The sequence below is a fragment of the Ursus arctos genome, unplaced genomic scaffold (genome assembly GCF_023065955.2).
Source record: "Ursus arctos isolate Adak ecotype North America unplaced genomic scaffold, UrsArc2.0 scaffold_12, whole genome shotgun sequence".
NCBI classification, from domain to species: Eukaryota; Metazoa; Chordata; class Mammalia; order Carnivora; family Ursidae; genus Ursus; species Ursus arctos.
The window spans coordinates 57,738,510-57,764,861 of record NW_026622786.1 but is presented as its reverse complement, the minus strand read 5'-3'; the positions used below and the strand labels follow the sequence as shown (position 1 = coordinate 57,764,861).

General features: G+C 42.6%; 1 protein-coding gene across 25 annotated transcripts in view; it reads left to right on the top strand.

Moving 5' to 3' along the window:
- Positions 1–26,352, top strand: part of FGGY (FGGY carbohydrate kinase domain containing) — a 399,022-nt gene that overhangs the window by 158,620 nt on the left and 214,050 nt on the right. The window contains exon 1 of one of the 25 annotated variants that reach the window (XM_044383826.3): positions 24,747–24,797. The exons of the other annotated variants lie outside the window; for them this stretch is intronic. Coding sequence (XP_044239761.2) covers positions 24,791–24,797 — 7 coding nt within the window. The 5' untranslated portion in view covers positions 24,747–24,790. Of the gene's footprint in view, positions 1–24,746; positions 24,798–26,352 lie in introns of those variants that run through there. 25 annotated transcript variants of the gene reach the window in all.

Genomic DNA, 26,352 nt, shown 5'->3' with positions numbered 1-26,352 from the left:
CAACAGTCTGAGTATTATTTTAATAATGTAAATCAAATGATACTACTCTCATGGCCACATTCTTCAGTGGCTTTCTATTACAATTTTTTAAAAAATCTAAATCCCTTGACATGGTCTACAAAGTCCTGTGTGCTAGCTCTCTCCTTCTATCCCCTTTCTTTCTTGCCATGCCCACCCTTATTTACCGTCCAAGCACAATGGTGTTCTGTTTCTCAAACATTTCTGGTGCATGTAGCCTTTGCATTAACTTGGCTCTCTGTCTGCCTTGGCTTTTCTCAAAATACTGACATTGTTATCTCTTTCACTTTGTTCATATTTCAGTTGAAATGTCATTAGAGGAGAGCCTCCTGAGCCCTGGGCTACCACTCCCTTGCCTGCTCCAGCAGTGTTGTTGCTCTCTCGTATTTTCTTCTTAGTACCTGTCACTGTCTTTTTTTTTTTTTTTTTAAGATTTTATTTATTTATTTGTCAGAGAGAGAGAGCACAAGCAGGGGGAGTGGCAGGCAGAGGGAGAAGCAGGCTCCGGCCATAGCAAGGAACCTGATGCGGCACTCGATCCCAGGGCCCTGGAATCATGACCCGAGCCGAAGGCAGCCACCCAGGTGTCCCAATACTTGTCAGTATCTTACTACCTTATTCTTGTATGTATTTATGTGTTTACTGACGGAATAGCTGTTCATTAAATATTATTGAATAAATAAATGAGTTAGAGTTTGATAACTACTGATAAAATGACATAGAAGAGATGTATCTTGGGTGCTACGCATTTTTGAGGAATTGCTAGCAGTTTTCTCCTAGTTAAAATAGAGGACCTTGGAATGAGTGATACATTCAGAGTGGATACTCAAAGGGCCGAGAAACTACCTCAAAGACTATTGATAAAGGACTTCATCTCGACTCCTTGTGAGCCCTGGTGGCATGACATGTGGCATTGCATTTTAACTTGCCCTTGATAACATTTTCAATCAGCAACTTAGATGAACACATAGAGGACTTGCTGAATAAATGTGTAAATGACACAAAGCAGGGAACCATAATTAATACATTAAATAACAATTCAAAATATTTTTTTAAAATCTTATTTATTTATTACAGAGAGAGAGAGAGAGAGCGAGCATGAGTGGGGGTGGAGGGAAAAGCAGATTCCCTGCTGAGCAGGGGAGCCTGACATGGGGCTCAATCCCAGGACCCCGAGATCATGACCTGAGCCAAAGGCCAGGTGCTTAACTGACTGAGCCACCCAGGCGGCCCTCAAAATTTTTTTTAAAGAACAACAGATTAGAAGAGTAAGTTAAAATTAAGGTGAATTTTTATCAGGGTATGTCTTTTCATTAAGAAATGCATGGGAGGAATGGGCAAAATACCTAAATATATATTATCAAATGAATAAAAAGTACAATAAAAAGACAATATATCTTTTCTAAAGAAGATATACAGATGGCCAGTAGGTACATTGCTAATGTACCTCACTCAACATCACTAATCCCCAAGGAAGTGAAAATCAAAACCACTATGAAAAATAAAAAAACCTACGTCTGTTAGATTGTCTATTACCAAAAAGACAGAGAATACCGAGTGCTGGTGAGGATGTGGTGCAAAAGGAACCTTTGTGCACTGTTGGTAGGAATGCAAACTGGTGCAGCCAGTATGGAAAACAGTAGGGAGGTTTCTCAGGAAGCTAAAAGTAGAATTACCAAATGATCCAGCAATTCTACTTCTGGGTGTTTATCTAAAGAATACCCCACCAATTCAAAAAGATATATGCCCCCCCATGTTCACTACAACATTATTTACAATAACCAAGACATGGAAGCAACCTTAATGTCCGTCAGTGGAGAATGGGTAAAGAAATGTGGGGTGTGTATGTGTGTGTACACAGTGGAATATTATCCAGCCACAAAAGGAATGAAATCTTGCCATGTGTGACAACATGAGTAGCTCTTGAGGCCATTATGCACAGAGAAATAAGTCAGAGAAAGACGAATACCATATGATCTCATTTACATGTGGAATCTTAGAAAAAAAAAAGCATCTCATAGATTCAGAGAACAGATGGTGGTTGCCAGGGTGGGGGTGATGGGTGGGTGAAATGGGTGAATGAGGTCAAAATGTACAAACTTCCAGTTATAACAAGTAAGTCCTGGGGATATATGTACAGCATGGCGACTATAGTTAATAATACCGTATTGCATATTTGAAAGTTGCTATGAGAGTGGACCTTAAAAGTCCTCATCACAAAAAATTTGTAGTAAGGTGACCGATATTAACTAGACTTAATGTGATCATTTCACAATATATACAGAGACCAAATCATTATGTTGTATACTTGAAACTAATATGTTAGTTATACCTCATTTAAAAAAATGAAAAAAAAAGTAGCTTCTCAGTGGTGTATAAGTAATCTCAATAGTAGCCTAGATTTCTTAGAGAATGCTTGATTGCCAGGCAGCAATGAACCAAGTAAGTATTTGTTGAGTACTTATTATGTACCAGTTGCTTCTATATGCTTTGCAACTATTAACTTATTAATCCTCTTAGCCAGTCTAGGTAGATACTCTTATACTTTACTGATGAGGAAACTGAGGCGCAGAGAGGTTAAGTAAGTTGTTCAGGTCACACAGTGAGTAGTGGAGCCAGCCCCTCCTGGGGCTGGGCTGCGTTAATGTAGCTGCAGTGTTGAGGTCCAGATCAGCAAGAGCGTCAGTTCTGGTCAGATTGTATCTGAAATTCCGTGTCCCATTCCAGACCTCACATTTATAATGGCCACTGACCACACAAAAAAATAAATATATAAATAAAAAAATAGTGCATCTACAGGAAAATGACCCAGATAAAGAAGATAATTTAGATCTGGTGAATGTGGGAAACAAAACAGCTGACCAGTCTGGGGTTGTCTAACCTGATGAAATCACCTGCCCAAAGTCAAAAACATGAATAAATTATGGCGCTAGATTCTAATTCAGATCTGTGAAACACCAAAGCCCCTCCTCATTGCTGACTCAAGAAGATAACCAAAGATGCAGGCCTTTCTCAGAGGTTCCTTTTTCTTTGCTCTGAACTGGCACAGGGAAGAAAGGCCTGAGGATAGGGCTCTCAGAGGATTAGAGTTCTCTTGGCTTCTCTGAAATTCCAAGAGGAGGATAAGTAGACAGTATGACACTTGCAAAGTCGCATGCTTCATTCACATTAAAATTCACAAGTCAGTTTTGGATTTTTCCCCTTTTCTGAAAGTCATTAACTTGACACTTGCATTTAGACCCCATTTGGACATCTGACCTCTTGCTATTATTGCCGTCCATGAGAGGTCATTTAGTTCAGTGTTCTTGGAAAGCTGCCGTTTCCAGGGGCCACCCCTAGTCTGCTGGATGTGGCATGTCCTAGCTGCCGCCTCTCCTACTTAGCTTCTCTAGGGCATGCAGCCGGTAGGTGGTGACCTTGGTTTCCAGGGTGGCCCTTACCTCTGACTTCCCAGCTCCTCAGTGATGCCCTTCACCCCAGTTCTGTGGATTTTGATTGTGAGATACCCATGACCTTTTCCGTTTCCCAGCACGCGCTGACCTTTCTGAGAATCCACATCAGAAGGCTGCTGTGGTCAGGTTGGCAGGTCACTGGTTGACTAATGGCCTCTCCAAGGTTTGCTGGCAGATACTGTGCTGTTGTGAACCCTATTGATCCCAGAAGTTGGCCTGCTGCACATACAGCCTCTGCGGGCATGAGGAGGTGGTGAGTCACGGCCCCACCACCCCTGCCACCCATCTGTTCTCATGGCAAGCAGAACAAAGATGATCTCTTTGTGGTATCGTAAAACCTAGAAAGACATTAAAAATTCCGTTAAATTTTCATACCCTTTTAGCTGTTGAAATGTACAATCTATTAGGAGGGGAAAATAGCCTCTTGCAATTTTTTTTCCCCATTGCTCTTACTTCAGTGGCTACTTAAGGGACCAGGTAATGATCTTACGATGTTTATTAATACTTCATGTTCTGCTTCCCTCCCCCCATTCTTTTCTACCAAGGACCATGCATCTGTCTTTAAATTGAAAGTACAGAAGCTGCCAGGCGATCTTTAAGACACAGAGTTTCTCCGATGTCATATGTTGTCCTATTATGACCTTGTATGTAGAGATCTTGGAGCTGCTGTGTGGGGGTATTTATTTTTGAAATGCGTTTTGGGATAATGGAAAGAAAATGGGTTTTGGAGCCATAGAGATAGGAGTTTGAATCCTGGCGCTGCCATTTATCAGCTGTGTGACTGGTATCAAGCAAGTTATTTAACCTCTGGGTCTAAGCTCACCTACCTGCCACATTGAGAGAGTAATATCTGAGTAATACCTGGTAGTTAGGATGACTTCACACAGATACCTCATAATGTAGGCCTCGTGGGAAAAATCTTGTCTGATCTGAGTACTTATATTCTTTTTAGTTTATCCTAATTTTTCTGAATAATTACTTTATTTTTTCTGTCTCTAATGGGCATTATATTGAGTAACTGACAAGATATCCCTCATCCTTTTGGCTGCTTGAAGATTTAGAGCAAATTTGAGACCCCTCTGTAGTGGATTTTTAAGCCATCGGTGTATGTTTAACCCTGTCTCAATTAATTTTGTTCCCATTTGTGGTTTTATTTAGCCTTTAGTCCCACCGACCTTATTCCATCTTTGTGTACTAGTTAAAAGGTCTCTCAAATATTTTCCAAGACAAGACAGCATGTAGAAAAAAGTCTAGAACGTGGCAGGTGCTGCAAAGACATTGATAAACGTATGAATGACTAAGTGTTAGAGAATACCTTCAGAGACAAACAGATGCTTCAGCGGAGAGTTAAAACAAGTAAAAGAAGATGAATTCATGCCTCAAAGATATCCAAACAAAGACCTGGAGAAAGCAGTAAGAAGTTGGAGCCATGAGGCTAGAAATAGAGATTTGGAAGCCGTTAGTGTTGATGGTATTAGAGCTGTGGGTACACGTAGAAGGCTCTAGCAGAAGAAGGATGGATCTGGGGAAAAGGAATCTCAGCACAGAAAGGCCAGGTGCCTGCTAGGGACGCTAAGGAGTAATGGGAGATAATAAGACAATGAGGACTGAAAACTGTCCATTTGATAAAGTGACTTAGAGACCTCAGGGAAAACCACCCACTTTATTATAATATTACAACAGTGGGAGCAAAGGATAGGGTTGGGGAGCAAATGATAATTTAATAAAAACTACAGCAGATATTTACCAGATGCCAAATCCGGTGCCAGGTGCTTAATATGGATTAACATATAGCAACAACAATGTTATGAGGGAACCTTATCCCTTTCCCCTCTTTTCCAGAAGAGGAAGATTGAGGCATAATGAAGTTAATCACCCAGAGTCACACAGCTGGCTAGTGTGGATTCAAGCCAAGACAGTTTGATTCCGGACTGAGAATACTAGCTGAGAAAATAGCCAAGTTTAGACATCTCTGTAAGAAATTTGGTTGGGAGGGAAAGAAGGGGGAAATGGAGGCAGTGGCTAGAGGAGGAAGAATAGTTAAAAGTAGAAGGAGTTTTCTGTTGCTTGGTCGGTTAGTTGGAGATGAGACAGATTTGCTCAGGCAGCTCTCATTGCTGGTGGGAAGGTTCGGGTAGCGGAGCGACAGGTTGACAATACTAGAGAGTGGAAAGAGAATCACTATGCTGAGTTTCCAGATAAGGCAGGAGAGATGGCTCCTAGAAAGAAAAGGGGATATCGTCGTCCTGTTGTACTACGAAAAAGGCGATGAGTGCATACCTGGGAAGGAGGGTATGCTCGGAAGTGGGAAGCGGAGGGAGCTTCCTTTGGGTGGCTTCTGTTTCTGTGTGAAGTAGATGAGATGATCATCTGAGAGTGTGATAGAGAAGTAGGGGAGTCAGAAGTCTGAGAAGAGTGGGAAAGGTTTGTGTAGAGAATGGGGCGGGGGCAAGAGGACTAGAGAAACCGCTGAGGGTTGTTGAATGATATTGACAGCCTTGCTGAGGGGTGGGCACGAGTTTGTCATTAACCTGCCCTGTTGTGTGATTGTCCCCCACCATGCACAGCCTTCTGGTTGCAAGCACAGAGGAAGGGGCTGTTGGTTCCTGTTTTGTTCATCGTAGTGAACAGTAGTACCACCCGTCCGGTTCTGCGAGCCCGTGACGCCTCTGCCCTGACCACCTGAATCGGCTCAGTTGCCACGTACTGGCAGTTCTGTGCTCCACATGTCGTCCACACAGTCTCTCCATCCTAAATGCTACTATGATTGGGTTCCTGTCACCTCCCACCTGGACCTTTTGACAGTCTTCTAAACTTCTCACTGAGTAAAAACTTGCGTTCTTCAACCCATTCTGCACATGCGCTTTTTATTTAAAAAATCTACTCCTGTGACTCCCTGGCATAAACCTTCCCAACTTTTCCCAGTGCTCTTGGGACACAAAACAAAAGCTTCCCCTGGCCATGGCTTCCCCTTCCGGCACCATTCTCTCTTCTGATCTCTGTCCTCCAGTTCACTGCCTTTCTTTTAATTCTCTACACCTGACCCCCTCACCACAGGACTGGCTTTTCTGGTCTTACTATCTTGCCTCCAGTATCAAGTCTGTGTTGTAGGCAGAAGAAGGACAAGAACAAAGGGTGAAAGTGTGTGTGTGTGTGTGTGTGTGTGTGTGTGTGTGTGTGTGTGTTAACTGAGGCTGCTTCCATTTCGAAATGTTCCCTCGGACACCTCACCCAGTCACTTCTGTGTGTATCCCTTGTAAAGCCAGAAGTGTATCATGAACATCACCGTGTGTAAGGGGAGCTGGTCGCACTGCAGCCTCCAACATCAGAGCTGTGTTACTAAGAAGGAAGGGGAGGATGTGTGCTAAGTAGGCAACTTAGTCTCTGCCATAGATGAGCAGGTGGTTTTCAGGTGAAGAGCCGAGTAAAGGGTATCGCTGATGGAAGTAGAGCCTAAGTAAAGTTTCAGAGCTGACTTATATGGTGTGTGCAGGCAAGGAGTTGCTGGAACATTGAGTTTGGGGCAGGAAAAAGAGAGACGTGAAGCTGGAGAAGCAAGCGGGAACCAAATTATAATGGCTTTTCTGTGCCATGATGAGTTGCTTAAACATGATCCTCTGTGTCCATGTTCTGTAAATGGGGTTTCATGACCCAAGTGATGTCAAGCAAGATGGCCCAATGAGTATGGAAAGAAATTTAGAATTTCTATTTACCTCTATTTTTATTTCATTCTTTTAAATTTTTTATGTAGGTTTCACGATACACACGTATACACTATAAATCCAGTAGCACATGGATATAATTGATAAGTAATATGTACATTGGGGATCCATGCTGAAGATTTTTTTACTGTCACGCACACTTAAAATGTTTAGAAACCATTGCATTAGGCATCAGGGAACTGTTGAATTCTAAACAATGAAATGACATGGTTCATTGTGTCATTCTTTTTCCTTTAGAATATAAAGTTCTTTAATTTTTTAAAAAATAATTTGAGTGTTAGTATTTAGAAAGGGACAGAGCAAACATGTACTTTGTTTTACAAGGAAGATACTGAAGGTCAGGAAGGTGAAATAATTAAGCACGATCTCTGAATCAGTTTGTGGCAGAATTGGGGCTTAAACCCAGATCCCATTTCCTCAAGTTCTTTTGTGTGTTTTCCCGACATGATTCTTTTCTCTTCCTGATGCTCATCCTCTTTCTCTGCAGTTATTTTTCTTGCCTCATCAGAACCGTGGACATGTGAGCACCAAGAAGGGAGTATGGGCATATATTTTTAATAAACATGAACGCCAACAAAATAGAGTTGTGTGGAAATGAATTACCCACTTCGCTCAGGATTCTATGAACTGTTTTGCTATCAACCTGAAGTCTCGGGGCACAGATTCCCACAGGTTCTATTTCCATGATGCTAAAATCATCCACAGTTCAGCCCATTGAAAAGCCTTTTGACATTGTACTTGCCATGCTAACAGTCGAAAGTAAGAGACTGAACTGAACAGGTTTCTGACTTGGGAAGAGAAAGACTTTCCACGGGGTGCACTGCTCACTTCAGTGCAGCTCTGTGCATAGAAGAAACGGTTGTTCCCATGGGCACGTGCCTGTGTTTGGATATATTTCACAGAGAGTATCTTGTAAAAACCGATAGGGAAAAACATCTGATTTATAGAATCCTATTTCCTGATGCCGGGACTGCTAGTTCAGCTCTCTGTTAACTACTTCTTGGCCAATGTAACTGATTTATTTCTACCATGCCACCCCCAGCCCCTAGTTCTGCAAGTATGGGAAGAACAGGAACTCTCTGATAACCAGGTGGTAAGCAAGAGCCGGACTCTCCTGGGTATACGAAACTCTTCGGGAAAGTCAGTTTATAGGGGTACAGACCAAGGGTTAGATGTCTCCAGATGAATGTGTTTGTCAAGTTGATGACCATGTTTACCAAGATCCTTTCATCACCAGCTGAGTCCTCTTTTAATGGCTTAGGTCACCCTGGAATTATTTCAAAAACAGCCTGATGTTAGAGCCTCTTGTGGGTTTGCCAGACACAAATCTAAAGTGAAGTCTGTAGTCTTCTTGGTAGCAAAGTCCAACCTCAAGCCCACTTGTATGAATCCTGAACAAATGTTTTCATATTTGAGCAAGTTCTTGCCCTGCAAAAATGACCATTTATTTAAAAGAGAGCTTTAGTTTTATATATATATATTAAGGTTTTGGATACAAGAATCTTGACCAATAAAAAAAAGAATCTTGACTCCATTTCCCAAAAAGAAAATTATATAAAGGGAAAATTACATATTATATATATTATATATAATTACATATTATATCACATGTATTATTAATTATATATGTAATTAATTATATATTATATATAATTTCCATTTATATAATAATATATAATACATAATGTTATATATATATATATATATGCATAGTACATGCATGCACATATATACACACATACATAGTTATAGGACCTGATAACAGAGTATTAATTTATTTGACAATCCTGCATAGTGTATGGGATTTAGTTTGGTTATTGAAATATTGCCATTTCTAGAACATTCTAATGGCTTATGGGCCCAACAAAAAAGAATCTAGTATATACCATGTGATTTTATGGTTGTTTTTGAATAGATATATATATGACTAGAGTTCCTGACTGTTATTACTTAGAATACAGGCTGCTGCTATAATAAAGTCTCAAATTCCAGGGCTCAAACAAGAAAGGCTTTTATTTCTCTTGGTCCAGGGCCGGCAGTGTACCTGAGTGGATTCAGGGATACAGGCTTTTTCACTGGTGTTCTGCCATCCATAGGGTTTGGTCCACATGACTGGAGGGAAAACCATTCCAGTCCTCAGGAAGGAAATAAGAGGAACATATGTTCCTTTCCTCTAAGGTCAGGAACAAGTGATTATACATGTCACTCTTGCTGTCATCCCATTGACCAGAACCTAGTCACAAGGTCAGAACTAGCTGTAGGAGAGCCTGGGAAATGCGTTCTTTAGTTGGTAGCCATACACACAGATGAAATATCATATACCGTAGGAGGGATAGAGAATGTGGCCAGCTCTCAGTCTCCGCCATAGTGATTAAGTTGAATGTGAGTTTTCCAACATCTTTTTTCTGTCTTTTTTAGAAGTGGATCTCAAATCCTGTGACACTATCCCTCTGTCTACCCTAAAGCATGATGCAACAGGGTGGCATGAGAACTAAGCTTTGTTGAATATGTACTATGGTCCGTGTCCTTTACATGTAGTGTCATTTAATTACTTTTACCACCACAAGTAAGTAGTAGTCTTCCCATTTTACAGTGAGGAAGCCGAAGCTCAGAGAGGCAAAATAATGGCATAAAGCCATTAAGTGGTAAATTTGGCACCTTTTCATTGTCTGCTTATTACAAAAGGTGATTCTCGAAAAACCGAGTTTCCCTTCCTCGGCTTCATTACTCTGTTGTGAACTGAGAGCACTGAACTCTATCGGCTGCTCTCAAACTGGAACACGTATCAGAACACCTGGAGAGCTTCTTGAGGTGCTGGTTTGTGGGTCCCACGCAGAGTTTCTAACACAGAAGATGTGGAGTGGGGCTGGAGCCCTGGCATTTCCAACAAGTTCCCAGGGGATGGTCCCCAGCCATACTTTGAGCCCCATTGGAGAGATGGTCTCTCAGATTTCTTCCAGCTGTTAGTTACATACCGGAAGGTCAGCAACCTGGCTAGCTTCATTAGTCCTGCATTGGTTGGTGATCAGAAACACCACTACTCCCCAACTGCTTTGGCCAAGGTTAGTGGTTCTCCAGGAAAATTATCAACTTGAATGGAGGAAAATACTGTTGAAAATCACTTCTTCATGTATTCGTTTACTCATTTGTTCAACAGATATTTATGGTCCAGCACTCCATGTGCCAGGCATTGTGCTAGCTGCTGGAGAGACAGCATGACTAAGACATACCCAGGCCCCCGCCTATGATGTGTAGAGAGACTATGGAGAAAACAGGCTGTTAATTTATTATTATTACTGAAAAATAGACTATGAAGAAACAGACTATTTTTTGTTATTATTGAGAAGGAATTGCATGGACCTATAAGAATAAAATATTCTGCTCTGGAATTTGTGATTATAACTAAACTTTACCTAAAGAGGCTTATTTTCTACCACTGTCTTGAGTCATAAATTGCCCATTTTTTCTGTATCTAGTTTGACCTTTGTTTTTTGCTTTTTGAGATATTTCTATTGTACCAGCTCAGTAAGTGGCATTTTCATTTAATTTTTGCCAACCCAAACTTTGCCTTCCTGTCCTAGATGAAACCTTGGCTTTGTTCAAAATTTGCATTTTCATTTTTAGCAGATAGTGACAGTTTAAATCAACAGCAAGAGCAGAAACCCTTGTCTAAAGCAATTTCCTCGCTATTATTCCTCACCTCAATGAAATTAGAAGTCCTAGGGAGATGATTTCAAAAAGTCCTCTCCACCCTTACCTGCACCTCCAGCAATTTGCCTTTTTTTTAAAGAATAAAAGATGAAAGGTAGAGGGCTCTTGAAGGGAGGATATCAGTCTAAAAGGAGGAGGACAGGAAATCATGTACTGATAATGTTGAGTGTGTATTACATGCCAGGGACCACTGCCAAGCATTTTATGTGAATTATCGGCTAAACTTGCCAGCAAACCCGTGAGGTGCAGGTATTATTATTATTATTATTATTATTATTATTATTATTATTATATTCCTTTACAGATATGGAAATCGAGGCTCACGGAGGTTAGATAACTGGCCCTAAATCTCATACTTAGTTGATGGAGGATCAGGGATTCAAAACCAGGCCTGTCTGACTTCAGAAGCTCATGCTTTTTACCAGTCAATTAAACCGCCAGTCATTTCCATGCATTTTTCATAGGGATGGTGCTGAATCATTTGGCTTACTGGTTTTCTGAGTCATCACAGCAAACAGGGCCAGATCCGATGTATCTTCTGCACTGTGTCTCGTATCCTCTCTATTCCTGCCCTTTTTTCTTGTACAGTCCACCTGCTCCATCATCTCTCTTCCCATTGCTCTTAAAGGAATAGCTTCTATGGCCTGTTTCTGTGATGCAGAAGTCTGGTAAGCTTGCCAGGGAGTAAAAGTGCATTTGTTCAGGACTATAATGTTTATTTGAAAGGGATGTTCCATCACAGATCTGACTTTTTTATGGGCCTCATTCTATATCCTTGTGATTGGAAAAATACATCAGTAAGTAATGCTTCCACGAAGAGTCGCTATCGTGTCCATTATTTTTAAAAGATTGGCCAATAAAAGCACTCAAATTATTGACAATCCATAATTAATATGAAGTAAATAATAAGCATTTTAAAGTAAAGTTCATCATGATAGTAATGAGAATATGAGGGGCTTTTTTGAAAGCCAAAGATTTATAAAAGGTAGAGGTAGGTTATCTATCACTAAGGAATATGTGCTCACATAATCTGGGGGTTCAGTTTTTCCCTGTTGGTGAAACATTTTGCTCTTCAAAAGGAGTTTGTGGTTTTATTTTTTAAGCTCATTAGGATGGTTCACAAAGTCTTGGCTAGCAAACACCTTTTAAAAAAATCAATTTTTCAATAATTTAGAGTGAATCAGACCCATATAGTTACATTTCCCTTAAGGGGGATGTGCTTTCAAAATAATTAAAGTAGAGATAGCATTATAGATCTTGAGAAAGTATGCTCAGAAAATGTCTTTTGATTTGTTATAAACCCCAGAACTTTGGTAAAATGGGACAGGACTGAAATGACCTTCCAATTTCATCACTAGCTAGTGATACATGACCCGTAGTACAGAAAGTGCTAAATGCTCACCTAATCTTCATACTCTTATCCTTTTTATTAACAAGACTCAGAATTTTAGCTGTATATAGGGCAATTAAAGACCGCATTTCCCAGGCTTCTTTGCAACTACATACGTTCGTCTAAGTTTTGGCCAATGAGATAGAAGTGGAAATGTTCCGTGGGATTCCTGAGAGAATCCCTTTAAGGGGGGGGGGGGGGGTGGATGTGTTTTCCCTTCCTGCCAGCCTGAATCAGGGAGGTTGGCTGGCGTTCTTGAAGCCATTTTAGATAAGGAAGACAAAGGCCATACTCTAGGGATGGCTGAACAGTGAGCTTTTATGATGCTAACATACCAGCCTGGGATTTGCCTTCTCTGGACTTCCTTTACATGAGAGAGAAATTTCTTTTTTTTCTTTTTCTCTTATGTCACTGTTTTGTGGATTTGTAGCTACATTTAATCATAACTAATAAAAACAGTGACTCATCAGGTTTGGGGAAAGAGCAAGTACATTAATATAATAAGTTTACCTACCCTTATTGAGTACCTTCTATATGCCAGGAACTGTTGTGAGAGCCTTATTTCTAATAACTCAGATAACTCACTTAACGGTCTTCTAAGAGACTATTATCCCCATTTTACAGATGATGAAACAGAGGCATAGAGAGGTTAAATAATTTGCCCAAGGGCATACAGCCAAGCCAAGTTGAAGCCAGTTAGTCAGCTCTAGAACTTTCTCTGAATCACTGTGGGAGAATGACTTGACAATATTTAAGAAACAAGCAGGGCTCCTGGGTGGCTCAGTCCCTTAAGAGTCTGCCTTCTGCTCAGGTCATCAGGTTGTGATCCCAGATTCCTGGGATAGAGCCCTGCATTGGACTCCATATTCAGCGGGGAGTCTGCTTCTCCCTCTGCTCCTCTGCCTCCCCCCATGCTTCTGCTCTTTCTTGCTCTCTCTCTCTCTCTTAAATAAATAAATAAAATCTAAAAAAAAAAAAAAAAAAAGAAGCAGAAGCTGTATTCAGACTCCAGCTTTTCTGCATAGAAGAGAATTATCCCCTAGATTTGACTTTGTCAGTGATTATGTGAGTGACCTCCGGCAGGCACATCATTTAACTCCCCCGTGCCTCAGACTCTTCACTGATAAGAGGCATATGACAGTCCCTCACCAAGCCTATGAGGCATCCACTCTGAGCCTGGCACTATGCCAGGTACTCAGATGTGTTAGTGGCAGCTCTGCCTAGAGGGTGCCCACAGGTGGGTCAAGAAGACAAGGCCCGAAACACTTGAGAAAAAGCAAGGAACAAGGGAAATACATTTGCTTCCCGAATCCTGTGTACAATTGAATTTGGGTGTCATGTCTACACAAACCACAAATCTTCTGCACTTCCTTTTATAACGCTCATTAACGTTTGAATTTTTCATGGATTGTTTGTAATTATGGGTTTAATGTTCCCACTAGATTATACATCCCATGAGGGCAGGGGCCGTGTCCCCCTCATTAGCTGCTGAAGTCCCAGCATCAACACAGTACCTGGCCCGGTTTGGGAGTAGTTCCATTCCAGACATTGCTGTGGCTTTCTACTCTCCTGCCTTCAAGAAGATCCACTGGACTTCTTTCTTGGTCCCTCAGTGGTGACATCTGTAGCTGCTGAGGCCCTCAGTTAAGTCTAGGGTGGAGATAAACCTACCTGGGCTGGTGCTTCTGTAATGCGGCGGAAACCCTCACAAATGATAATTTTGCAGGGATGCCTGATGTATCTGAGGCCCTAAGGAGCGTTGGACCACCTTGGCTCATGATCACCTCCAGGTGGTCTTCCCTCCATTCCCACTGCCAATCCCATGCCCAAGGCTCCTCCCCAGCTTGACTTCGACTGAGACCCATTCACAAGTGAACATCATGGAAACATGATCTTGAACGTGGGTCAGCGTAGGCCACTGTTGATGTCGGTTATGATGGAAATAAAATGCCGGCTGAGATGTGGGGAAGATTTTTGGGTTGAGACCTCGTCATGGAGATGGTTTCAGCAACGTGAGCACGTGGGTAGGGGTGTTCCCGGCAAACAACAAAACAAACCAAACAACAGCATGTGCAAAGTCCCAGGGAGAAAAGAAGCTTGGCGTGTTTGAGGAAGTAAAAAAGGGCAATTTAGTAAAAGGCAGTCCAAGAGGGGAATGGCAAGAGATGGGGTAAGAGATTTCAAAAATGTGGAGCCTCATGAGCCTTGGAGTAAGGCAGCCAACGTTTTCCTAAGGGTAGTAACAGAAAGCCACTGGAGGGTTTTGAAGAGGGAAACGTGACGTTGGCTTTGTAACATGCAGTTGGCTTTCAGCAAGTATCTACCATATAGCAGGTTATGTAGATACCAGAAATGCTCTATTGAACACATACTGTGGCTCACAAGGAAATGACAGGCTGGGAAGGAAGAAAGCAGACAGTGTCAGTAAAAGATAGCAGTATAGCCTGTAACATGCACTCTGGAACTGCAGGTGGTTTTTAGGGAAAAGAATTTCCCGTGATCAAATCATATTGGGGCTTCATATTTCATACTTCCTTAGAGACTCTCAGCGCGCACTAGGGTATTGAAGTGTCTGAGAATCGCTGCAGTATAGAAGCCTGTCTGGGTGCAGCTTGGCATTTCCCGAACTGACTTGCACCAAGATCTGCTTTCAAATAACAGCAGCTTTTTGAACTCGTTGTGTTCGTGAAACACTAAATTAAGGAAACGTGGCAGTTAACTTAGATGCTAGGTGTGACCTGTCCTCAGATGGGATCTGGCTCAGTTCAGGTGCGGGAGGGGCAGGGACTCAGGGTGGCCTTCCTGTAGAAAGTGACCTCAGAGTTGCTTTCTGTGGAGTGAGTGGAGGTTAGGCATGTGAAGAAGCAGGGAAGGATGTTGCATGGAGAAAGAACAGCCAGCGCAGACATGGGACCCGAGAAAGCACGTGATCATCCTAGGAAGATAGATTTACAGATTCCAAGCAGGAAGAGAAAAGGTTTGTTACTTTCACACCTTAGGGGAATAGTTGTTTCAAAATGGAGACAGTAGAATGCAATCTTCCTTATCTGTATTTCAGTCGGAATGCCGATTTTGGCTGTCCTCTGTTGCCACGGTCTGCCTGTCTGCCCCTCACCAGTCCCCTTTCTGCACCTTTCTCCTCCTGCGGCTTGCACATGCTGTGCAGCTCAGTCTTGGGAAGGCCAGACAGCAAGCCCCTCCTGTGCACCTTTGTCCCCTGTGTCAGACGGCTCAGCCTTCCCGGAAGCGTGGGTTTCCTGTTCGTACCTCCAGCTCTGTCAGCACTGCTGTTTCTGTCTTCACATTGTTTCCGAATACTCTCATGCTGCACCTCTTTTCCCTTCCACATCCTTCCAGGTTCATTTTTGCATCTGATTTGTGCAAGGCAGCATAATTAGAGGATGTCACATTTCCCTGGGAGAGAGCATCTCACGCCTTGCGGGACACAAGGGAACTGGAAAGGTTCACAGATGCCAAAGGGTCCCCCTCCTGTGCAGCCAGCCCCTTCCATTTGATATAACAGAGGTTCTTTTCCATGGGTTATTTTTTGCTTCATTCTGATCAGGTGATTAATAAAAATCGCCCCCACTTAACTTACCGTCTACTGTGTAACCAGAAGCAATAACAAGGATTTTACATTATTGTTTTAATTTTCACACTCTGAAGTATGTATATGAACTCTATTTTACAAAGGAGGAGAAGGCTGGAGAGTGACTTGCCCAAGGTCATTCAGCTAGTTAAAGAAGAAGCCATCACTTAAACCTCGAGGGCAGTTGTAAAGTTCCTACATTTAGTACATAATGCCCTTAAATTGTCTAATTGTAAAAGCATTTCTTTTGGGAGGAGTCTGTGCTTCCATCTCCTTGGGCATCACGATCACCGTGGAGTTTTTAAGAAATAAGGATTCTAGAGTCTCCCTTCATAACCATTGACCAGAAGTCGGGAATGGGGACCCAGTGATAATGCAGGGGTTCTCATCAAAACTGCCTGAAGGGTGACTGCTGGCCCCCCTCCCCCCGAGTTTCTGCCTCAGGGAACGTACTGTAGAACCTGGGCATGTGCTTTCCAGACACGCTCCCAGGAGCTGTTCACACTGCCTTTTGCGGAACCCACTTTGATAAGCTGGCCTAATGCAGCAGGTGAGAAACAAGGGAGCAGGACAAGGGGTAAGAGTGGGAGAGTTAGTGGCAGGAATGCTCATGCCATTCTCATTCTTCCTTTTCTTTTTTAAGCTGTTGAGGTTTTATTTGGTTTTGACCAAACATTTAAGAAATAGGAAGGGCGATACCCTAGAGTAGGATTTGGAGGCAGGCAGCTAGGATCAATTCGCAACTTCAGTGCTTAGCAAGACTCCATGCTTCAATTCCCTCTGCTGAGAAACGGAGATGCCAATAGCTGCCCCCCAGGCCTTGAATCAATGACGGTTTGGACTTAATCTCTTCCCTTCCCACTCACCTCGAGGTAAGAATAGTGAAAACCCAGAGGCTTCACTTTGCGTCTTCATCTTTAGTTCAGGAGGTTATTGGTGCTTTGGAAGCTAGCTGTGCTCTGCATTCGTTTTGTGAATTATTTAGGCCTGGTGGAGCTGATTTCTCTTCGGCCTCTTTTGCATGCTCCTGCAGCATTCCCAAGAGGAACTGCAAGGGCAAGGGCAGGGAAGACAGTGGAATTCTGGAGCATCTGCTGGGTAGTCGGCTGGGTCTAGGCCCCGGGGAGAGCAGAACCAGCCTTGCATGGCAGAGGGAAGCTAGAGGTTACCAAGCAGAACCTTCGCAAGGGAATTTGCAAGTGTCGTGTTTAGGAGAGGGTAGTTTTCCCAGAAGGAGGAGGTAGAACTAAGGGCTCTTACCTGAGCCTTGGCAGGGGAGTGTTTTCACTCATTTGACTGACAGAGAAGAAATGGGCTTTCTAACCAGAGCAGCTATCATCTTAAATCCAACCCCGATGTTTACTGGAAAGTGGGATTCAGACAGGTTACAAGTCCACCTGTGTTTGGGTGTCTTTATCTACAGGATGGGGATGACCGCCCTTCCCTCCCAGGATCAAGGCGTTTCAGTGAGCTAAGGGCTGTAAAGCAGCCTGTCTTACCTTGTGTGACTCACAGCTGGCACTTAGTGCAAAATAGTCCCCTTCCCTTGTATCATGATGTCCCCTATATAATTTCCTCTATATTGGCGGGGAAAGAGGAAAGTAAAATATTTATGGAAAATCAGTTGAGTGCCATGTGGTGTGCTGGGCTCTCACGTCTGTCACGTCATTCATTTTTCTAGCATTCCTTTTCTGTATTCTTCTTCCCATCTTAGACGAGGAGAAATAGAGCAATTACGTAACCCGAAGGTTTAGGGCTGGTGATGCTGGAGTAGATTTGAACCCGAGTGTGCCTAAATGCAGTACTTGGGCTAGATCTTTTCTATCTCGCTGATCAAGGAGACTGGGAGAGCGTCCGTCAGAAGAAGGAGATTGAGGTTGTTTCAGATTTGATTTTTCAGGCTAGAGAAAATAATTCATATTTGCCTTGTTTTTCTAGTTCCTTGAGGATGTGAGCTACCGGGCTGGAGGGTATCAGGCACCTGTTTGTTTATGGCTTCCCCTGTTAAGTGAAGGGTAATGGAAGTGCCATCCCTAAATTCTTCAAAAAAGCCTTGATGCCATGTGGGCAAGTGTGCATGTTCAATGATGTCCTTATAATATTATTTATAATAAGAATAATTAAATGCTGTGCTCGGTTTTCCCTGAGCCCTGTGCTCCTAGAAAATCATGAAGGTTAATAAATGCGCCCGTGCTGTGTGCTCCAGGAGATGGCCTACAGCAAAGAATTACTCTCCCCCATTTGACTTTGGTAAGACTCCTGGATGCCTCCCTTGTTTACTTATGACAAGACCAGACACAGACCCTCCAAATTCCCGTTCTCTGTCTTATGAATGATTAGCTGACCTGCTTGTCCTCACTGATCAGTTGGAACAAAATGCTTGTTAACCAAACATTGGTTAGGATTCTGTCCTTCTGCTGGGGCCCTGAACTTTGCCCCATCCTCACCCTGGGCCAGGATACAGCCCCCCTTAAGAGTCCTGCACTTGTTAGGACTCTCCAGAGAAACAGAAATTGTGTGTGTGTGTGTGTGTGTGTGTGTGTGTGTGTGTGTGTGTGTGTTCACACACATGTTGTGTGCACATGTACAGTACAATGAATTGGCTCGTAAGATTGTGGAGGCTGGCAAGCTTCAAGATCTTTAGGGTGCGTTGGCAAGCTAGAGACCCAGGAAGAGCTGATGTTTCAGTTCAAGTTGCAAGGCAGGAAAAAGCCCATGTACCAAGTTAAAGAATGTCAGGCACAGGGTGCCTGGGTGGTGCAACTGGTTAAGCACCCAACTCTTGGTTTCAGCTCAGGTTGTGATCTCAGGGTTTTAAGAGCTAGCAGAGTGTCAGGCTCCCCCACCCCATGGAGTCTGCTTGAAATTCTCTCTCCCTCTCCCTCTGTCCCTACCCTACCCCCTGCCGTGCACACACACACACACACACACACACTCTCTCTCTCTCATAAATAAATAAATACATACATATGTACATCTTGAAGAAAAAAAAAAAAGAAGAAGAAGAAGAAGACTGTCAGGCAGAAAGCATTTTCTCTTACTGAGGAGACCCAGACTGGGGAGAGGTGTCAACCTTTCTGTTCTATTCGGTCTTTCAACTGATTAGGTGAGGCCCACCCACATTTCAGAGAGCAATCTTCTTTACTCAATCTATTGATTTAAATGTTAATCTCCTTTAAAACACCCTTACAGAAACACCCAGAATAATGTTTGACAAAATATCTGGGGCAAAATTGCGGCTTACAGATCCAAACTTCCAGATAAGGTAATACATAAAACTATCACAAATCCCTCCCTCAAAATATACCGACCTCAGAGTAAAACACTCTCTGATCAACTTTCCAGTCACACCACTCTTTTACCCCATTTCCTTACATTCTTTCTCGCCTCGTTTATTCCACTGTGTAAAAGAAAGACCCGTTTTGTCTAACTCTTGAGACACTTGCAAATCTTGTGGTCACAATATTCTCCGTATTACGATAATTCCCCTCCCCAACTGCAAAACCCCTTTACCTCCTTATAGTAATCCTTACTAAGCCTCTTCTTACTAAGTCTGGATGTGTTTTTAATTTGACAGAGACATACTAAATGTCTAGTACTAAGTGATTGGTTAAATAATATGGTACATTCAAATTATAGAATATGATATATTTTCAAGAAGAAAGTGCTATACTCATTGGTAAATAAAGATGTCTATGGCATACTATTGAGTTCAGAGGGCAGAATATAAAATCGCATACTTATCCCTTTTATTTACAATTAAATATGTGTGTATCTTCATATTTTGGAATGCTGGTCTCTGATAGTTTCTAACTTTTCAGTGGTAGTTATCTCTGGGAGGAGGAAAATTAAGGGGAGGGTCTTTTCTCCTGTCTTTTTGTACTGTTTGAATTGTCTGTAATGAAGTTGTATTGTCTTTGTAAACTGAAGGAAAACCACAGTGAGTAATAGCTTCATGATCTCGATTTTTATTTAAAAAAAAATCAATTCTGATCATACAGACGAGGGCCCAGTGGACTGGCCTCTCAGATGCCCCTTTCCGTGGATGTGTACCCTTGATCACCTCCAGAGGCTGTGCAATCCCAAAGTCTTTCCCTGGACACAGCGTCAGAGGGTGGAGTCCTGCACAGTTTGTCCGTCTCTCCTCTCAGCTTCATGTACTGAAGCCTGTTGGAGCTTGGATCTCCCTCCCTCCGCCCTCAGTGCTCCCTCTGGAAGCGGCCCCTGTGTCCACTGTGAAAGGATTTGATGACTGGGGACACTTCTGGGCTTTGGGCCAGCCTTCCTTTTTCATTTGCCTACGGTGCTTCATTCTCGCGGGTCTTATGTCCAAAGAATGAGAAACTTAAAAACTGGAGAAATCCGGTTTTATTTCATTGACAAAGCTTGAAGCTTCCATCTTCTTACCACTGGAGCACTTTCCCCACAGTCTGCATGCGCCTCCCACAGTGCACAACATACACACCGGATGACATAGTTGGACATCTACATGACATTAAGTGAGAGCATCATTTTTGGAATCTTCTCCAGCTGGATTCCTATGGCAGTGTGGGTGAGGGCTTCAGGGATTTTACTCTGACATTTTGGCTAAATGCCAACCTGGCAAATTCCACTCCTTTCCTTGGATGCTGCAGTGCCAGCATCCTCTTTCACCCAGGGTGAGGTCATTGTCTCTGTGATTAAATAGTGGACACTTTCCACTTCTTCAGCTCTTGCATTACAGGAAAGCCTAAGAGGAGGGGTTTAGTATTAGAGCTCCAGCCTCCCATTCCTCTCCTCTCTCATGTCTCCAGATTGGCAGTCTCTACCGTAGATTAAGTTCTAGATTCAAACCTCTGTTCCTCAGCCCCTTATATCTCGAGGTCCCTGAGGTGTCAGTGCTAGGGCACATGGCTCTTGAACATTTTCTTCTCTCCTTGAACTAGATCAGATTTATAGGCTAGGGTTCTGTGAAAGATTCCTTTTGGGGGAAAAAAAAATTCTGGTCCTGGAAGAAAGTTTAAAAACCATAGCTGCATTTCATTTCTTCATATATTGGAGATATTTCTGGGCTTTGGTGATAGAAGAATCTAACATCTCAGGATGAACACAATAGCAACAACAAACTTAGCCCTTTGTCTTTCTGTGCTGTGTTTATTGTAGCCTGGCTACCAAACCACAAGGGCTGTTAAACTAGAAGTGGGGTCCACATGGCAGCCTCTCCTCCCCCGGATGAGCTCTCTATGCAGTGCTGTCTCCTTTGTGTAAGTTCATATCTACCTATTTATTTCCCCTTGAAGGATCTCATGCACAAAGACCCTGGTCTTTTGAGTATTGTCTCTGTACTGTTGAGTTTTACCTACTAAACCAGACTGAAGAGATACATTGTCGTCTGCTTTCCATATTCTGTCTAGTAAATGGTTGGTTGTCAGGACAACGGCATAGAAGGTGGAGGGTCATTGATAACCACATGAATTCTTTAAACAAATATGATGAGAGCAAATCCCAGTCTGTCCTTGAAAGCAGTACAAGAAGAGGAAAGGTTTCAGACAGGTCCTTCCTTTTTATAAATTTGATACTCCCTTTAAAAATTATCCACTGAAGTTTCTCATACTTTTATTAAAAATCCTGAAGAAAAGCCTTGCCTTTGTTGGACAGTATGTTGCCATGCAGCATACGAAGCATGACTTTTCTAGCACGCCCTTTGGAGCACCTGCCTGTGTCTTGACAAAGCTCCCAGAGGACAGCATGGTGGCTCTCTGTTGTCTCTCAGTGACAGGCACATAGAATGAGTGCCTGATGCGAATCACAGGGATGAACGGATGGTCTCAAATCTTCATGGTGTCCCTTATAGATGGGTTTAATGATTTATAACTGCAAAACAAACTGAACTCCGAGAGTTTAACTTTTTCCAAGGCCCTTAAAAGCTTGGGGGTGGGGGGTGTGCCCAGAATGAGAACCCAATCCATCCTGACTCCTAAGACCACACTCTTTTCATTATAGCACACTGCCTTGCTGTAAAACACACAAAGAGGAGCAAACATTTTAAAAGACAGAATGTTTCTAAGATGAAATATATGCTTTTTGAAGCAAGAGTGGAAAACCTTTTTCAAAGGTAGAATTGTGGGAAAAAAAAAAGAAATAATATGTAATTTAGTATTCATTGAGAATAAGCAATTAATTCTGCCCTCCGGGGGTAAATTTACGTCTAGCTTATTTGCACATGAAAGTACAAGATTGGCTTCATTTATATGAAAGTAAGACATCTGGTTGGGAAGTGAAAAATTTGGTCAATTACCTGAATCATGTTTGGTCTACATGATAAAAAAGCCCCAGATGTCTTCAAATCACCAGATGTTTGGCGTTGTGTGGTGAACACCGGACCCACTGACTTTTTCCACACGAGAGCTTGCGGTTCGGTATCCTGTAGATTCACCCCTTGTTAGGAGGTTGTTAGCATTCTGTAAACTAGCAGTTTGCAAACAGTAGTCTAGACTTCGAGACCCAACATGGCCCCTGACAAAGGGGTGTGTGATAGATGAGAAAATTAGGTCATGAAAGGAAATTGTATTTAATTTTTTAAAAACGTTCTTTATTTTGAGATCATCTCCTTCCTATCTTTTTAGTGATAAAACATTCTCTTAAATGATCCTGATTCTAATGTTTGGGTTTTGTTGTTGTTGTTGTTGTTGTTGTTTTAAAGATAGTTTATTTATGAGAGAGAGAGAGAGCGCACGCGCACAAGCAGAGGGGAGGGGCAGAAGGAGAGGGAGAGAGAGAATCTCAAGCAGACTCGCCACTGAGCGCAGAGCCCTAAGCGGGGCTAGATCCCACCACCCTGAGATCATGACCTGAGCCGAAGTCAAGAGTCGGACACTTAACCAAATGAGCCACCCAGGTGCCCCTCTAATGTTTGTTTTTAATTAATCTTTGGGACTAAAGAAAAAATGGAGGTGCCTGTGTGAGTCCCGTTTTTCTTTATGTGACTTCTTTAGTAGATTCTGAAGAGACAAAACCAACCCAAACTGTGAAGGCTACTGCTTTAAACCCAGTAATATCTTCAGCACAATGATAGCTAAAATATTTTTATTTCCCAAATTTGTCTTTCTCTCAAAGTAGAACTATCTATGGCCAAACTGTTTGCCTAGGTCTTGAAAGCATTGGTCATCTTAACAGTCAAGACTTCTGCTGACAAAATGATAATTTTTCCTTGCGAAACAAGCATTTAGTCCTTAAAATAACTCCAAAGAGAACACCTTCTGCACTTTTAAGACATTTCACTCTGGAGACATGCCATGGAGACATGACTACAGGGAGACACTTTTTGTGCTGGAAAACTGAGTTCCATCACTGTGAATATTTTAACAGCTTTCACAGTTTTGTGGTTTGCTCTCATGACCCCAAAAGAATATATCTCCACATGCTGTAACATCAAGGATCTCTGCTCAAGCTTTATAGACTCAGCCAGAATGAACTGAGTAACCAATCTGTGCCAGGCAATATCAGATAGACCAGGAATACAGTGTTGTTGTAATCATCATAATATCTCCTATTAATTGAGCATTTGCCACATGACAGCATCCTAAAGTGCTTTATTTGTATTACCTTGCTTGATTCTCACATAATATAATAGCGTTATTGTAACCTTCTTTACCATAAAAAAACAGTATCCAAGAAATTAAATCGTTTGCCCACCATCGCAAGGCTGCCCACCTCCTAACCAGAACCGCTAAACTGCATGCCTCCTACAAATACACCTGTGAAAAGAGCGATACCCTCAAGGTGGTTATAATCTAACACGGAAGAACGAAGCACAAGGAGAAAAGTCATTATGTAGAACAGAATGATGTAATTCCAAGAAACATGCTGTGGGGTTGTAGAGGAAAAAAGTGATTAATTATGATCTACCCAGGAAAGGCTTTTGGAGGTGGCCTTAGGCTAGGTGAGAGCAAAATAGGGCATCAGCAATTATCTAGAGAATTAGGTCACTGTGGGTGTCAAAGTGGATGATTTCAAGCTGAAAAGCCTGCCCTGTGTGCTCTGAATAGTCGAGAATCGGCAGCCTACACCGCTGGAATCCACTGGATTTTTGCCAACCCTCTTGTTTGCCTTGTGACTTAGAGTCCTGGCTTCGGTGAGCTGCTTTTTTTTTTTTTTTTTTTTTAAAGATTTTATTTATTTATTTGACAGAGACAGCCAGCGAGAGAGGGAACACAAGCAGGGGGAGTGGGAGAGGAAGAAGCAGGCTCCCAGCGTTGGAGCCTGATGTGGGGCTCGATCCCAGAACGCCGGGATCACGCCCTGAGCCGAAGGCAGATGCTTAACGGCTGCACCACCCAGGCGCCCCTTGGGTGAGCTTCTTGCACCAGCTCGGGGTGGATACAGGCTAGTGTTGCCACAGCAGGGCATGTGGAAAAGTGGGGCCCCGGGCTTCCATCTAGACTCTGCCACCACAGCAGGGTGGCCCCAGAGAAGCCACCTCCCTCTCTGGCTTCGGTCTTCTGTACTGCAGAAGGAGCACTCTGAGGTCAGTGGTTGTGATGGGCCATTCAAAGTCCAGTTCTTGGAACCTGCCTAAGGGAGTAAAGGAAGGAGCTAGAAGATTTGAGCAAGCCGGGATTTCATGGCTCTTGGGGGTTTGTTCCTGGACTCCGCAGGGGAGCCTCTGCAAATGAAACTGCCTTCCTTTTCTGTTCATGAGTCAACAAACATTTGAGATTATTCTTCCTGCCTCTAGTATCAGACCTTTCTAATCTGCGTGATCTAGTGGGGCGATCCTTGACTTTGGAATCTGGGAATCCTGGATTGAAAGCCTGACGGTGCCCCTCATCAGATAGGTGACTGGACAAATTAAATATCTTTCTGTGTTTTTCTTTCTAGAGCCGCAAGACAGTGATTCTAATATCAGCGTCATAGGTCTGTTACTAGCATGAAAGGTGAGAGCAACTGAAAAATGCCAAACACATGACCAGAAAGCCTGTACGTTTTGATCAACAGGCACTATCATTATTGTGATATTTATTTTCCTAAAATACAAGTGTGTGCATCACTCCTTGGCTCACTGACCTATATAATAGTTAGGAGGTGCCTGTCAGAACAAGTCCAAACACCTTGGCCTGGTGGCCATCCTGCCTTCCTCAGACCCACGTAGCAATGAGACCTGCGGCTTTTCACCTGTAGGTTCACCACCATCCACTTCTTGAATCAGACTTGACCAGGCAAGGAGAATTTGAGAGCCTCTATTCCACTAGATGGTGATATCCACAATGTCTCAGCATAGTAGCATCTGGGTGCTTAGTGAGACACGTGGGCCCACTCATCCCCATTTTCTAGGCGTACTCATAGGTCTTGATACCTTACATTGTCTCTGAGTTTGAGAGATGAGGATGTGTTACTGGTAGGATTATGTTAGGAAACACGTTCCCCTTCTCTTTGCCCTCCTACCTGATACTCACGTTCATGTGTGTGTGTAATATTTTTGTCTAGGTTGATTGATCTGCGTCTGTGGTCTTCTCTTTTTAAAAGAAAGCTATAAATTCAGTTGAATGGATATTACCAAGAACTCCTGTTCTAGACACTGCTGTGTCCTGGGGGGAGGGGACCTGAATGCAGTGATAAATAAAATCATCTTTGAGTAATTCTGTGTTTAGCAGGAGAGAGAGGAAGAGAGAAGCATGGGGAGAAAACAAAACGTAGTGTAAGGGTCATTCAAAATTTAATTTAAAATATGTGATATGTTTATTAAATACCAACTGTAGGTGAGAATATAAGGCCAGAGATATAAAGATTTATAAATGACAGTCCACACCACAGAAGAGCTTACAAGATAAAATATTTACAAGATATAGTTCAGAAGAGGAATTGGATGAGAATGCTGTGTCTACTGAAAGCAGGCCCTGTGAGGGTGGGGAACTTCTCTGTCTTGTTCCCTAACACATTTTCTGCATCACATCAATGTCTGGCACATAGTAGGTACTCAGTAAACACTTCCGTAGCAAATAATGAATGATGAGGGTATCATCAGAAAGTTTTACATTTAGTCAGTAATTTAAAGTGGAGTTTAATTCCTAGTTAAAATGAGGTCCTTTCTAGGACACAGATGAAGGGCAATGAACAAATTTCAGAAGTTGTCTTTCACCAGATGGCAGAGCATGTCAGGTTTGAGTTTTTTGTGAGTTTCTCTGCTTGAGTGAGTAGTTCTGGATGTGTGTGACTCCTATTCAGAAGCAAGAATTACCGGAATGTCCTTCAGTCTTGTATCGGTTGTGGTTCCAGAAGGCTCCCTGATCTAACCCGCCCAAACAGAGATCTCTACAGAGGGATTTAGGTGCTGGGTCTGGGTCAAGCCTCTGATACTGTCTGTTCGTTTAAAGAATCCATAACCAGTCTACTGGCTGCCATATGCACATGATGCTAGTACGTCTTGTTTGGTGAGCGTTCATGCTTCACCTAAGTTTGGAGCTCAGCCAGAGTCAGACCAGGTCGTAAGCA